General features: G+C 43.4%; 2 protein-coding genes across 4 annotated transcripts; both read left to right on the top strand.

Moving 5' to 3' along the window:
- The first annotated feature begins 170 nt into the window (after positions 1 to 170).
- LOC110538502 (major facilitator superfamily domain containing 6-like) lies at positions 171 to 3,610 on the top strand. Its single transcript, XM_021625356.2, has 2 exons — positions 171 to 455; positions 764 to 3,610. Exon 2 carries the CDS (start codon positions 820 to 822, stop codon positions 2,602 to 2,604), a length of 1,785 nt encoding a protein of 594 aa, XP_021481031.1. The 5' UTR covers positions 171 to 455; positions 764 to 819; the 3' UTR covers positions 2,605 to 3,610.
- Positions 3,611 to 3,744: 134 nt separating this feature from the next.
- Positions 3,745 to 14,982, top strand: LOC110538503 (bMERB domain-containing protein 1-like). Of its 3 annotated transcripts, none has more exons than XM_021625358.2 (6): positions 3,745 to 4,923; positions 9,790 to 9,910; positions 12,450 to 12,523; positions 13,281 to 13,395; positions 14,139 to 14,209; positions 14,366 to 14,982. In XM_021625358.2, exons 1-6 carry the CDS (start codon positions 4,845 to 4,847, stop codon positions 14,485 to 14,487), a joined length of 582 nt encoding a protein of 193 aa, XP_021481033.1. In that variant the 5' UTR covers positions 3,745 to 4,844; the 3' UTR covers positions 14,488 to 14,982. The 3 variants fall into 3 exon arrangements, with proteins under 3 accessions (XP_021481033.1, XP_021481032.1, XP_036794484.1); XM_021625357.2 differs by having other exon boundaries at positions 9,787 to 9,910; XM_036938589.1 differs by lacking the exon at positions 3,745 to 4,923 and adding an exon at positions 9,538 to 9,592 and having other exon boundaries at positions 9,787 to 9,910.
- The last annotated feature ends 265 nt before the right edge of the window (positions 14,983 to 15,247 follow it).

Here is a 15,247-nt window from a genome sequence, read left to right as displayed (position 1 = left end):
ATAGTTTGACTGTGTGGATATTTTGTATGAATAAACTGAGTTAATTTAATCATGTAGGGCTGGACAAACTCACTACCTGAACTGTTTTTTTTATTTTACCTGTCTCGCGTAGTTGTCATCCTCGCGCCCTGAGGGCGCTGCAGACAAACAGCTTAATGTGTGCAAGGTGTACAACTGCTTTTTCAACTACAGAGAGGTGATATCAAGTGGTATGCGCTCGTGACAACTGCCAAGAACGAAATAAGAGACGTAAAAAGTCAGAGACAAAATCACCGAGCACAAAGAATAACCATACGCTAATTAAAGTACTTTCAAAAAGCATATGTTGTGTTAAACAGTTTACCGTAAAAGATGACGTGGACATGGACGGAGTGGACATGCTTCGGTTGAAACAGGTGCATTGACTAGCCTCAAACACACCAGCTGCGCTGAAAAATGTATTCATCGTTTTGACGGTAAGCCATTGTATCCTACTGATGTTAGTGGTTGTTTTTGGCTCTATTGAATTAGCTTACAGTTTTTTTATTGAAGGTTTGATTAGGGACATATGGCCCATTATCTTTATTTTCAGTGATTTTAGTAATTCTTCTAATAGGCATTCGTTAAATAAAGTTAAATAAAAACATGATTACATTCTCAATGTTAAATATGATTGCTATGTACCTATACTTGATTTTAAGCTATATTGCATTATTAAATAGTTAGCTACTGTTTTGAAAAATGTTTATGGGTTTCTATACATATTATTTGTGTTTATTCACAGTGCGTGCTCTGTATGAAGATAGTCTGTGAGACAGCGAGTTCACTTGGCTGGCAGCCATGAAGAGGAACAAGCAAATCGACATTAAGGGTGCTCTAGTCCTCTCCAGCACCTTCCACTTCCTGTATTCTTGTGCCAGAGCCTGCATCCTCCCCTTCCTCACCCTGTACCTCAGATACCTGGGCCTCACTCCCTCCATGACGGGCCTTCTCATGAGCACCAAACATCTCATCTCCCTGGTCTGGAGCCCTCTGGCTAGCTTTCTGTCCAAACACTACGACAAGAGGAGGGCAGTGATTACAGGGTCTCTGGTCTGTTCAGCAGGGGCAGCCCTCATCCTCCTGCTCATCCCATCCACAGGCGTTGAGACGCTGACCAGTCACTGCAACATCTCTCACCTCAATGTGAGCCCCACTGAAGAGCTGATTGACTATGTGCGTGTTGTTGGCAGTGTAATGCCTACCACCCACACTACCATTGTGTCCCAGTCAGCAGCACATGAATCTTCACCTACAGAGACAACCAGTGACACTGTGTCTTCCGCTGTTTCAATGAGCAAAGCCACAACCTACACACTCCAGCTGCAACATTCCAACAATGTGACTACTCAATGGACACAAGTGAATGTATCTGTGGCCAACCACAGTATAGGAGGGGAGAGAAATAGCTCAGAGTCCCACCACGGCGCCTCCAACAATTCCCCAACAGTGTGGAGGGTTAGCAGGTCAGCAGAAAAGGAGAAGCAGCAGCAGAGGGAGAAGGATGAGGCCCGCTTAGAGTTCCTGGGCAACCTCAAAGTTATGGACGTCCAGCACCAGCTCTTCTTCATGCTCCTCATCGTGGTGTCGATATGGGAGCTGATGGCCGCCCCTCTGGAATGGACAGTGGACGATGGGCTGTATGAGTATTTGGATTTTGTGGATGCCTCTGATCGCTATGGTAGCACAGGAGTGTGGGGGCTGCTTGGGGCAGTGTGTGGGGTGAGTGGTGCAGGACTGCTGGTGAGCCACCTGGACTGCCTCATTGGCTCACACGCACCCAGGAGCGCTGTCCACTTCTACTCCTATGCAGCTGTGACAACCCTGGCTGTGCCTGTGGTGGCCTTCCTGCCCCTCTACCTAAACAAGAAGCGTAGTCGCTCCACTGGGCTCTTCAAAGCTTTACAGCTAGTGCGAGGGGACCTCCGTGCCCTGCTGTGTGCAGCTACTGCCTTCCTAATGGGGCTGGCGGGGTCTGCAGTGGATGACTTCCTGCTGTGGCAGATGCAGGACCATGGGAGCAGCGAGCTGCACATGGGCCTCTCTTTAGCCGTAGCGTTGCTCTCCCGGGCCGCCTTCCCTCTGCTGAGTGGCCGGGTGTCGAAGCTCCTGAGCCCAGGCAGGGTGCTGCTGGTGGGGACGGCCTGCCTGGCCCTGCAGTGCCTCTACTACTCCTTCCTGTGGGGCCCCTGGGCTGCAATACCTGTCCAGGTGCTGAGCTGCTTCAGCAGTGGCGCCCTCTGGTGGGCAGTGCAGGTGCAGTGCGAGGACGTGGCCACGCCGGGCACGGAGAGGAGCGTGAGGAGGGTCTACCAGGCCCTCTCTCTGGACCTGGGGGCTGGGCTGGGCAGCATGGCCGGGGGGTTTGTTGTCCACAGGTTTGGGGTATCTGTGCTTTTCAGAGGTGTGGCGGTGATTCTGCTCCTGTGGTGCCTGTTTCTACCCCTGCTCCAGTGGAAAGCCCCACGCCAACGCAGGATCAACTACTCCCGCCTCCTCGCTGCTGACACCAGTGAAGTGAGCGAATCAGAGTCGGAGCAGGAGACCGACTGGCTGGAGAAAGCCATGGAGGATGACGAGCAATAATGACATGGGCAGGAGTATAAATCATTAGACCTAAGGAACAATATGCAACACAATGGAAGGATGACAGTATCAATTCTGCTCCTGGAGGATTCCACCACCACTTACAGACATGCCACTCTTAATTTAGTCTGCCTTCTTGCTGCTCCACAAACTGCTAAGTGAATCCGTCCCTGGCTGGTTTAATTGAAAACCACGTATTGCTTTTTAATTCTCCATTACTGCAGCTTTATTCATTTAGTGCTAATGCTCTAGCATTCCCCACCTGCCCAGAAGGCATTTAGCATTCTTCAGTTAATCTAAACACAAACTAAACACAATAGTGAGGACTGCAAGCCTCACTATTGCACTGGAGGTGGATCCATTGTGAATGCAGAGTGATGATAAACTGTCATTTGCATAAATTATCAAGAAACTCTGGATAGCAAATAACGGAGAAGAATTAAGTGTGAGCAGGTGACTGTGCGAGTGCTTATGAGTGTTAGTACAGTCCACGTTAGGCAGCTTTACTGTCTAACATAAGGCCACTTGAGTGCAGGTGTGGTCTTTGGGCGAGACAAAACCCTGGACTAACAGACTCATCCTGTATATGTGGTTTAGCCTGCTCACATGACAGATGACTCTCTTGAGTCCACTGTGAAAATGTTATGTATTGTTCAACTGTAGTAGAAATCACCCCTTGGGTCAATTTCCTAACTAAACATTAAGTGCCTCTTGTGTGGGGGAAGTATTAGAAGCTATCTGTGGTTGGTTGCTGTACTTGTAGGTTATATGGTGTTTGCTAAACCTGTATTTCAAAGGATGTTTGCCAAACTTGCCACAGTTTGGCACATTTTGACCTGTCTGTTATTTCAGCATATCCGCCAGAGACACTAATATAGTTTAGCACCTCTCCCTGAAACCTTTGTCTACTTTACAGTGCTTGGAGTGGATATAACAGTACATTACATACAGTGGTTGATATACATGTCCAATGACTAGTAGTAAATCAATAAAAATATTAGTATTATTGTGCCTTGAAGACATTCTCAAATATTGATGACTGGCATTACAATACATTTTGTTTATCTGATGTTTATAGTATATTTATTGATACATTGTAAGTCAATGCAGTGGACAGTATATGTCAATACCTCACAACAGCGTAGTGTCAAATGTCTTGTAGTGTTTTTAAAGAACACAAGCGGGAAACCCAATGCCTCTTGTGTCAATACGCCTCAATACGCCTCTTAATGTAACAAAGCAAAGGTCAGCAGTATGTGGAACTCCTCTTGAATCTTTGTATTTGGCCTTGTCTGTCATGACTCATGCCTGTAGAAAACAGTCAGTTGAGTGATAAGGCGCTATCAGCCTGAGCAGGCGCCATAAGTAAAATATTTGTTTTCCAACCGGACCAGTCGGTCTCAGACGGGGGTCCTTCTGTTTACGTCCACCTCATACTGTTGACTTATTCACGCACTATCCTGACCTGAGATTATTTTTTTAATTAAAAAAATTGGGTGGGGGGGGGTGAATTGTCACCTCATGAAATTGACTGAACTCTTTTATATTTGTATCTGTCTGTGTACTGTAGGCCTATAGGATACTGCTCTTTACTGAGGACTTTAGTCTGAAGTCCCTGTGTGCACACAGTTGCTGGATCAGTTTATATGGTAAGTGACTCTGCCCTGGGTTTGGAGTGCTTCCACCTACTGGCCAGAGGCAGCACCTGCTGCCAGCCCAGTCTAGCCAGACCAGACAGAGCTGGCTGGCAGCCCCATTCAGTGAACACAGATGATGCTTCCTATACAGCAGCACCATCTGCTCCCTCAGCAGTCAGTCCTCAAGGGCCCTGCAGGATGAAATCATGTCAGCTCCTGCATTAACTCAATCAGGCATGATGGAAAATTAATGGTGGAAGTTGATATCACATGTGAATGTTATTCATTCTTAAAAAATGTTGAGGTGGTAGAATATTAATCCCCCTCCAAACATTACCTTTGCAAGTCACACGGTGGCGCTTCACGTTATACTTCAGTCATTTGACTCGAGTTGTGTCCGTGGTGCTGAAATCACACTATTCTGCAATTACACAGCCGACGTTCAACATGTATTCTCCACGTGGTGATGGTGTTTCGTTGTGGCCACGTAAATAAATAGGCTGCGCCGTGTAATTTCATTTTCAAATAGCCTAAAGTAGGCTAAGAGTATTTATCTGCTACTGATTTATCATTATCAAGCCTGAAGTCGTTCAAACCGAAGAAATGGAAAAGGAGCGAAAATCTTCCAAACAATATGGGTCTTTGGAACGAACAAAATTGGATCGAAAAGCCGATAAGAAGGGTGAGCCTTTGCAAAATGCTTAATTATATACAGTACATGGCATAGAAAGTTGTATATATGCGGGCTGCCTTTTTATCTATTCTACTGTGAGTTTGTTTTGCATGAGGAAAAATTGAGTTTGATAGAACGTGGTGCTGAAATCCTAACGTTTTAGTCTATTTTCTTTACAAAAATCCAATATGTTTTGTGATTTGGAGACTTTATGGAGATTTATATGATACTCAAACTGAGCTCCACCTATACATTGAATACTTGCAGTAATTCAGATTACATCAAAGTGTTGTCATATTCTTCATGGCTATAAGGCTCGATGTTACTCTGGTCCATGTGCTGATCATAAAATGAACAACACTTGACTGGGTTAAGGACACTCATTGGTGAGTGGAATGGAGTAGTGATCTGATATTCTTGTGTAATATCTGTTTTCTTCTTCTGTACTAGTAGAATCATTACATGAACATGGATAATGTTACTGTATTTAGGAGTAAAAGCCAGGACGGGAAGACTCGTGATGAAAGATAGATAGATTAGATCTGAGAGTGAGAATTATTTTCTGAAAAGAGAACTTGGTGCAACAAGGCATAGAACAGAGCGAACGTTCACAGGATCTTTACGTAATCCGGTAGTGGGTGTGCACTGCAGAAGGCAGGGGAGTACACTTTAAAATGACATCTGAAGGCTGGGGGCGGCAAGGCGACCTTGCTTGGAATTAGTAGGAAAAATGATGAAAATCGAGGGTGTTTGAGCTGAGGTTGAAGAAGTCGTTTTTTTTTTTTACTTCTTCGGTTTTTATGTATGCAGAGGGGCTCAGTATAGTGGACTGGTATCCTAAAAGAAAAAACTAGCAGGAGCTGCTAAAACGCTAATGATGATGTGTGTGTTTTTTGATTGCATTAGCCTTGTTATCCCTAGTGATTTGGCCTCTGTTTTTACCTAATGTTGTCTTTTCTGACAAGGTGAAGTAATTAAGAGCCAATTGCAGCACTGTTGGAGGAGTCATAGCTGGTTTGTGAGGAGGCTGCAGGATTAACAGCAGTGGTGCATTACTGGGCTTTCTGTGGGCTGCAGGATTACACAGTGGTAAGGAGTCTAACTGGGCGGCTGGTGGTCAGAGTGAGTTGTTGACTCGTCAGGGCAGTTCACTATGGGAGGTGTCTTGAGTTGCCTCATTAAACTGTTAACTAAGAACACAATAACATTGGATCAGAAAAGCACCTCTGTAACAATAGACTAAAGAAGGACATTCAGCCTTTAATCCAAAACTGAGATCCGAGTCATTTGTCATCAAGCTGCCTCAAATTCCCCTCGCCATCATATTCAATTCTTTCACTCATCCCCAGCCAGTGTAGCGCAAGTCTGTAGAGCGTTACACTGAGCAATGGATGGTTTATTCCAATTATCCAACCCATCCTCTGTTGTAGGATGGAACATTTCTAGACCAAATGAAGAGGAATCTACATGATTATCAGTTATTGTAAACTAGTCCTAATTCCAAATGATATATTGTTGTAGTTGCCCAGTATACATTCATGCACCAGTTGGTTATGCGTTGTTTACGTATGTATAGTGTTTGACAGTGTATGCGTTGTTTACGTATGTATAGTGTTTGACAGTACTATGCCACTGCAGGTTGAGATGACTATAATGGAGATGATTATATTCAGTGTGTCATATCATCTTGGGAAACTAGGATCTCCTCACGGTAGCAATCACAGCGCTTCACAGACTATGACCAATGAAACAGACCGGCCCCCTCCGAGGCACCACTGCCAAATTAGGAAATGTTAATGAGTGCACCAGTCTACTCATGAACCTTAACCAGTTCATTATAGATTCTAGAAATGTACTAGTTCATGGGTGCTCAGCATCTCTTTCCTACTTTAATTGTCACTGATTCTGTCTTCTTTCTCATTGTCTGAGATTATTTCTCATTGTTCATGAAACTCAGGCATGTATCAATATCCTGAAGTCAACTGTTCAGCGAGAGCTGCCGTCATGCCATGCCAGTCTTCGCACCACTGAGTCTCTGCCCAGCCTGGCAGTGTGCCACTCAGAAAGGCACGTTCCCTCCATGCTGTCCCACTGGGGGAGGAAACCCAGGAGGCGTGCTGCATACATGCTATAATTAAGGCAGGCTGAAGACACACACCCACCACTTATGTTGCTGCCATACTGTTTAATATTGTTGTTATTGTTTATTATTATTTATCCAGGTACCAGTTACTTTTCCTAATCCCTGCCTACATTTACATATCTACCTCAATACTCCAGTATCCCTGTACATTTGGTGCTGACCCTGTATATAGCTCATTTATTTTTTCTCATGTTTAATTTTTTTCTTAGTTATACTATTTTGATGTTGAATACTTCACTGTTGGGTAGGGCTTGCAAGTTAAGCATTTCACTGTACTTGTGAATGTGACAAATTAAACTTAACTTGAAAAGACAGGAGTTCTGTTCTGGCCTCTCATCTATGACACGATCATGTTGTGCTGGGATAGGTGGCGTGAGCAGAATAAGCAGTCATTTGTTCCCATTTGTGTGCTGATGCACAGTACTATGTCAATGTAGCAGTGGAATAACTTGCTAATACACTACATGGCCAAAAGTATGTGGACACCTGCTGGTCGAACATCTCATTCCAAAACCATGGGCATTAATATGGAGTTGGTCCCCCCTTTGCTGCTATAATAGCTTCAACTCTTCTGGGAAGGCTTTCCACTAGATGTTGGAACACTGCTGCAGGGACTTGCTTCCATTCAGCCACATGAGCATAGTTCTACCCTTAAATATGACTGGGAGAAGTGTCAAGAATAAGAAAGCAATATACTCCATAGTACACTAGAACAACAAAACATGAACAACAACAGTCTAACCATAGCTGAGGGCAAATTAAGCAAAAGGTCCACTGGATGACAGCAAATGGACCCATCACAACCCTACAGGAAGGGTGAGAAATCCATATCTTCATTTAAACCAGGGTATTTAGTGGCCTGTAGTTTGTAAATCCAAAAACTTTCCCTTTGGTTTAACTGTTTAAGATGGTACCCTTTTCTAATAGAGTCCGGAATATGATCAATACCCGTAGCTTGTAGGGAGGCAGGGTTGCCATGATGTAAGGACTTGTAGTGCCTTGCCATGGGGTAGTCTTCATTGCCTACCCGTATGGCATACTTGTGTTCCACTAAGCGGTCTTGAAGGCATCTCTTTGTCCGTCCAATGTAGAACACCTTTCACTGTGGACATTCCAATCAATAGATGACATGAGTGGTTTTACAGTTAATGAAGTGCTTGACGTAATACTCCATTTAGGAAGCTGTGTCAACAAAATACTTCTTCTGTGCAATATCACTGCAATGGTTGCAAAGGTTACATTTAAAGGAGCCCTTGGGTTTGTGGTCAAGACACGTTTTTTGAGAGTCACCCGGAAGATAACTGTGGACTAATTTGTAATTTAGGGTAGGACATCTCTTAAAGCTTATGACTGACTGGTGGCTCAAGAAAGACTTGGCGTAGTAGCGTATCACTTTGGATGATTCCCCAATTATTGTTAATGATTCTTTTAATGTTCTCTGCTTCAGTGCTGTATTTTGTAACAAAATACTCTCTCTCTGATGTATCACAAGGCTCTCCCCTTCGTAACAAGTTCTCTTTGTCAAGTAATCCAGCCCTTATACCGGCATCTTTCAGGACCTGAACGCTGTAGCCCTGATTCAAGAAGCGATTCTCCAATTCAGCAGATTTGACACTGTAGTCTGTTTCCTGATCGCAAATGGACTCTTTGGAATTGCCCATGTGGAATATTCTCTTTTAGCCTTCTGGGGTGAAAGCTGTCTGCCCTCAGAATGGTATGCCCATCTGTAGGCTTCCTAAAGATTGATGTGTGCAAACAACCTTTGTCATTTTTACTAATGTCGAGGTCCAAAAAATGAATTATCCTTGCTGTACTCCACAGTTTCTGATACTTCTAGCTTGGAGTTGTATTTTTTTTTTAACTTAGCTACAGTATTTCACCTTTTAATGTGTATAGTATTGCTTACTAGGTGTTGTCCAATCAATTTTGTAACCACTCCCTCTTCCAATTAGGGCTAATTGGAAAAGCTGTTCAAAAGAGGACATTCTATTCCTTTTTTGTACTCCCTGACGAAGGCCATGCTGCCCAAACGCTTCGGTTAAAAAATAAAAAAGGTGTTTCTATTGAACATGCCAAAAAAAATAAAGGCATTTTAATTAATTATATGAAGAGTGCCTTTGTCCTCCTTTCTTTTTGATGACCAATTTACATCTTTTACCAAAGAGCACCTTCTATCTACCAAAATGTACTATTGTGTACCTTAGTAGCGCTTCCCTTCCTCCTCTTTCTACTAATGAAAAACAGCCCCAGACAATTATTCCTCCTCCACCAAAATTTACAGTTGGCACTATGAATTGGGGCAGGTAGCGTTCTCCTGGCATCTGCCAAACCCAGATTTGTCCGTCAGACTGCCAGATGGTGAAGCGTGATTCATCACTTCAGAGAACTCGTTTCCGCTGCTCCAGATTCCAATGGCGGCGAGCTTTACACCACTCCAGCCGATGCATGGCATTGCACATGGTGATCTTAGGCTTGTGTGCGGATGCTCACGAACTGACTTGTTGGAAAAGTGGCATCCTATGACGGTGCCACGTGGTAAGTCACTGAGCTCTTCGGTACAGTTCATTCTACTGCCAATGTTTGTCTATGGAGATTGTATGGCTGTGTGCTCGATTTTATACACCTGTCAGCAGTGGGTGTGGCTGAAATATCTGAATCCACTAATTTGAAGGGGTGTCCACATACTTTTGTATATATAGTGTATCTTTGTTTTTTTGTTTCCCTTCCAGCAGAGGAAGACATTGTCTCAATGGCGGACTCCACCATCACAATAGATCACATTGAAGGGGAGCTTTTCAGAATTGAGCGGATACGTGATGTTCTAGTACGGAGGGAATCAGAACTAAGATACATGTGAGCATTTTTTAAAATAACTATCCAATCACACCAACACTCAGTTTCTGACATCTTTTGGTGATTTATCAAAGCCCTCTAGTATGAGGTAGAAGAACAGGATACACATGTTGGGCCTTTTCAGTCTCGCATAACATCCATGCCCTGGCTCCTTGTGGAATGGGTTGTGGTTGAACTGTAGCAGGTTTTCACAGGGCTCATTAGAGTTGATCCCCTCGGACTTGGTGACTCTCCACATATGACAGCATCTAGCGATTGTTAATGAAGGCGAAGACTGTGTAGAGGACAGCAGCGCTTGGCCTGCTGTCCTATTAGTCTACCAGCTCAGCCCGCACACTTGTCTCAACACTGCACATGGACTTTGTTCTAAAAACAAACCGTTTTATACTCCTCTCTGTCCGATCCCCTTGGCTGTAATGTTTCTTCTTCATTATTGTGACATGTGCAGGGGAAAGAGGGGAGAGACTCAGAGAAAAGATAATGATGGTCCAGTTTCTGGGGAGATGTGCACCGATGCGTACTTTAGGCTACATTCTCACTATTGCTCCTCAAGACCTTTCTGGGTTGGAGTTTACATATAAGAATCCCTTTAATCAAAGTAAAACATCCTATGGGATTTCTGTGAGAATCAGTATGATTACTGAACACTAACCCTGCTCTACACTAACAATAATCACTATTGGCCTGGTAAACAACCGCACTTCCGCTCACCATTAAGTAGATGAGCACAGCGGCACAGAGAGCTTTTCTCACTTCTTACTGTATCTGTGATTCCTCGTCTTTCATCTCCAGGGACAGGAGCATATTGACGCCAGTCGCTGCAGAGCTCAAGGTCTTTTCAAGGCTGACCACAGCTGTAACGGAGAGAAACTGAACAGTGATAGCATAATAACAAGCAATGTACCTTTGTTCATGTGGAAAAGTAATTACTGTTAGGTTTCTGATGTGTAAAGTAGCTTGTTTCCTTATCTACCTAGGTGGAAGTGAAATTAAAAACAAACATGACATGGTTTACAAATGGAATTAAATGAGAACTCTCACTTGCATGCAGTGCATTAGGTGTATGCAGTTCAGTGTGTATTCTTTAATGCTGTAGGCACCACGAGGTGCTTTATTGTGATGTCGGGATGCAGCTTCAGACACAATGACAGGGCAACACAAAGGGAATCCATATTAAAGCACGTACACAATTTCCACCCAAATAAGCTGTGATGCAGGTACTGTATTGGTCACTCCTATGAAGTGGCTTGAAATAATAACACATTTCCTGTGTTTAAAGGGCTTGGGGCATGTTTATCTAGGAGTTAATTTTCCTCTTATTGTCTGACGGAAAAGCCCAGTTATCCAGAGCCTCAGTGTCTGACCAGTATTGTTTACTTAAACCTCCCTACCTGAGTCAATTAGTGAAATGAGATATGATGCAGCTGCAGCTCCGATAGATGGGGAGTGACTCATTCTCAGAGGCCCTGTGGTATCAGAGTTAATCCAGCTAATAAACCCTCAGCCAACAATAATTTCAGTCCACCTGAGAAGAGGAGAAAGCTAATTTAGTTCGCCGTTTCCACTCAAGTGGTTTCTGTCTGTAGGATAGGCTAATATGGTTATTGCTATCATGTCTATGTTTACCAATCTGAAATGGGAAATCGCTTATATTCTATAAATCGCTTATATTACATTCTACTATGTATTTGGCCATGTAAATGTACTGTGTTCGAAATGCTTGTGAAGTCACCAAATGTTATTTTTTAAATAGAAGTCATTATCTTTACACTCATGTAGAGTAGCCCTGCCTGCCTGCCTGCCTGCCTGCCAGCCAGCCAGCCAGCCAGCCAGCCTGCCAGCCAGCCAGCCAGCCTGCCAGCCAGCCTGCCAGCCAGCCAGACACTTTTTTTTATTTTTATTTTTTTTATTTTTTTTAAACTCGGCAGCAATTATTTTTTAATTGCTATAATTCGCTGTCGTTATATTGACCACGTTCTAATAGAGGAGTTATTGCAGAAGCTGAGAGCTTGAGAAAAGTTATGCCTCAGTAGACCGGACACCTGCAGGGTTCTCTGGCTCATTGTGGTCCCAGGGGAAGGGTGATCACATCAGAAGGTCCTCTATGTCACAACCCTTATTACTGCCCAGCAGGATCTGTCTGACTGTAGTGACTGTCTGTATAACCCTAGCGTGGGGCTATACATGCAAGCCACAGTGTCTTCAGAGAGACCACTCAACACTGGAGCCAGCATGATTGTATCTTTAAGACCACAATCTCTCCGTCCTCTGTATGGAAGCATTCTGTATGGGATTCAGTTGTTCTGTCAATAAGAGCAATTAGGATTGATTCCTGAGTGTCAGACTTAAGTGTGGTACAGGGAGAAGAACAGCCCCTGTACTGACAGTCGATACGTGACAGGATCCGATTCTCACCTCGTCCTGGGTTCTCTTCCCCTGGGTCATACTAAACGCCTGTGAAGAGAGATTGCCTTTCAAGTATATCAATGTGGTTTATGATTGAGAATGAAATAGATTCCCTATATTTTTTTTCCCTCAGGATGGACGACATTCAGCTTTGCAAGGAAATCACACGGCTGAAAAAAGAACTTCAGAAGCTGGTGTCTGTTTCAGGTAGGCTACCATACACTCTTAGGAAAAAAAGGGTTCCAAAAGGGTTCTTCGGCTGTCTTCATAGGAGATCCCTTTTTGGTTCCAAGGAGATCCCTTTTTGGTTCCAAGGAGAGCCCTTTTTGGTTCCAAGAAGAACCCCTTATGGTTCCAGGTAGATCCGTTTTGAGTTCCATGTAGAACCCTCTGTGGAAAGGGTTCTACATGGAACCCAAAAGGGTTCTATCTGGAACCAAAGGGTTCTCCTATGGGGACAGCCAAAGAACCCTTTTGGTTTCTAGATGGCATCTTTTTTTGTGTGAGGTGTTCAATTCACATTATAGAGAGCACACACTCGCTGTGCCAGAAAATGAGGGAATATCTGCATCAAAAGGGCTTATGGTCCGGGTAGTGCTCTATGAAAGCCAATAATAAAAGATTTGCAGGACAAACAAGCGGAAGATTTGGAGCAGAACGTCCTCATTATCTCAGCTTATCATTTCAATGTTTCAGCCCCAGCCTCTCTCTGGTTTATCTCACATTTGGTAGGTTAGATCCAGTGGTAATGCTATCCACGCCACTTTCTCAGTATTATAACAGGAACACCATACACAGTCATCTGGTGGTTATTGATCCATCAGCCTAAGATTAATTTGCATGGTTCTTAATCTTGAACTGGAGCTGTATGAGTGCTTAATGATTCCTAACATCTATGATTACTATATGAACTGTCTGTGACTGCTGTATGACCACTCCATGTATACTGTCTGTATGACTCCAGACACAGACAAATCCAACGAGGACCGGCAGAGGGAGGAGGAGTTGCTGCAGCAGATCCACAAGCTGGTGGAGACCAGGGACTTCCTGGTGGATGACGTGGAGTTTGAGAGGCTCAGGTGAGTGCGGTCATGTTCCTAAAGGCAAGGAGGGTTGGGCCATGTTCTTAAAGGCAAGGGCTACTGTAACTATCCATGTTGCCGAAGTAGCATCTATTGACCATTACTATTCGTGACTCAGTTGTTGTCACCTCTGAGTCATACTGTATCTGAGCCAGTTGGGGAACATTCTTCCATGTCAATGGGAATTAAACCCATGCGATCGATCTGTTGAGGTGAATTTAAAAGGGTATTTTTCACTTCTGTAGTTTATTGGGTATTGTATTCTCTCTAGAGGCTGGGCTGAGTGTTGTGTTGTTCAGTGTATATTTAGTGTAAATGACAGAGGAAGCAAGCCCCTTCCACATTGCATTTGTTTACAGTGCTAAATTATCTATCTTGCATGTCAGGCATGCCTGCTTCTCTGACTACAAGTCTGAGTGACACTTTTGACAGCTCTCGGAAAGGTGGGGGATACGTGGGAAGCAGATACTTAATAATTTACAGTAAAGTGATGTTGACAGTAGAAAATCACGAAGAGAAAATGAGATATTGTTAAAGTGAATTCACACCATCCACACATAACAACAAATGCCGGAGCTGTTCGTGTATGCCTCTTTGTCTCTAACCAGTTGGTTATTTATTTATTTTGTGTGTGCGTGCTTGTGTATGACTGTGTTTGTTGGCAACAGTGGCTATGAAAGATATAGGAAGATTTTACCTTTTTGTTAACTGTGCTCATACCACTAAATCTCCTTCAACAGGGAGAGAGAGGAGGACAAAGAAATGGCAGATTTATTGCAGTCTAAATTCCCCAAGACCTTGAAGAAAAAAGGTATGTGCAAATGTGTTACCATAGTGCTGTGTAGTCAAGGTTCAAATATGAAGATTCCTTTTGTGCAGTTAGTCCAAGACACATTGAATGAACCAAGTTAAAATATGATAACAACATTAACAATGCTGATGATAATGATGTCTCTTTTTTCCCCAGATGTCACAGAGGACCGAAGGATGACCTCCAAAGCCCAGCAAACTTCGTCCACTCCCTTCGTCACCAAAACCGGTCTCACCCTTCTGAAGGAGTGCTGCGGCTTCACATGCTCTGTCATGTAGACTCCCTGCCCTGAGGAGAGACTGAGACACGTTGTTGATTTCTGGATGGGGTCATTGTGGGCAGACAGAGCTGAGTGAGCAGACAGAGCTCTCATACTTCGACTATAACCCTAAACATATGTACAGTGACGGTTGGGACTGTGTTCCCATCAATTAATCTATTGCTGGGTCATTGCACCAATTTAGTGCATTTTGAGAAGTGTAACTTGGTAAAAAAACAACAACTTTAGATTTCAATTTTTTTTGCATTCTGTCATAAAGAGCACATGTACAACTTCATATTGAAACGAGAGTTGAGTTCACGTAACAGGGTTGACCTTAAAATGAGGGACAGACGTAAATTAATCACTAATAAATAACAATCTTCAGAAATTACTTTGTCAAAGCAACAAAATAACTAGGGCTTTACAATGATGGTGAATTATTTTTTTTTTTTTGTCTTTTTAATTTAACCTTTTATTTAACTAGGCAAGTCAGTTAAGAACAAAATCTAATTTACAATGATGGCCTATACTAGTGGATTAACTGCCTTGTTCAGGGGCAGAATGACAGCTTTTTACCTTGTAAACTCTGGGATTCGATCTAGCAACCTTTCGGTTACTGCCCCAACGCTCTAACCACTAGGCTACCTGCCGCCCCATGAAAATCTTCAAATAAGTCACAGATTGTGCACGGAGGGACATGTCTAAGTGCTGATTTTTTTTGCACTTTTCTAAGTCTTTATTTATATAAAAAATCATCATTTTAGAATTTTGATATA

Source organism: Oncorhynchus mykiss, chromosome 12 (assembly GCF_013265735.2).
Source record: "Oncorhynchus mykiss isolate Arlee chromosome 12, USDA_OmykA_1.1, whole genome shotgun sequence".
NCBI classification, from domain to species: domain Eukaryota; kingdom Metazoa; phylum Chordata; class Actinopteri; order Salmoniformes; family Salmonidae; genus Oncorhynchus; species Oncorhynchus mykiss.
The sequence above is the reverse complement of the archived record's forward strand: the minus strand, read 5'-3'. Positions and strand labels throughout refer to the sequence as shown.

Bases quoted from the DNA above. Each gene is read 5' to 3' on its own strand.
- LOC110538502 (XM_021625356.2), top strand. From the start codon at position 820: ATGAAGAGGAACAAGCAAATCGACATTAAGGGTGCTCTAGTCCTCTCC.
- LOC110538503 (XM_021625357.2), top strand. From the start codon at position 4,845: ATGGAAAAGGAGCGAAAATCTTCCAAACAATATGGGTCTTTGGAACGA. The intron at 13,396-14,138 runs GTGAGTGCGGTC...CTCCTTCAACAG, and splicing joins GTGGAGTTTGAGAGGCTCAG to GGAGAGAGAGGAGGACAAAG. The intron at 14,210-14,365 runs GTATGTGCAAAT...TTTTTTCCCCAG, and splicing joins CAAGACCTTGAAGAAAAAAG to ATGTCACAGAGGACCGAAGG.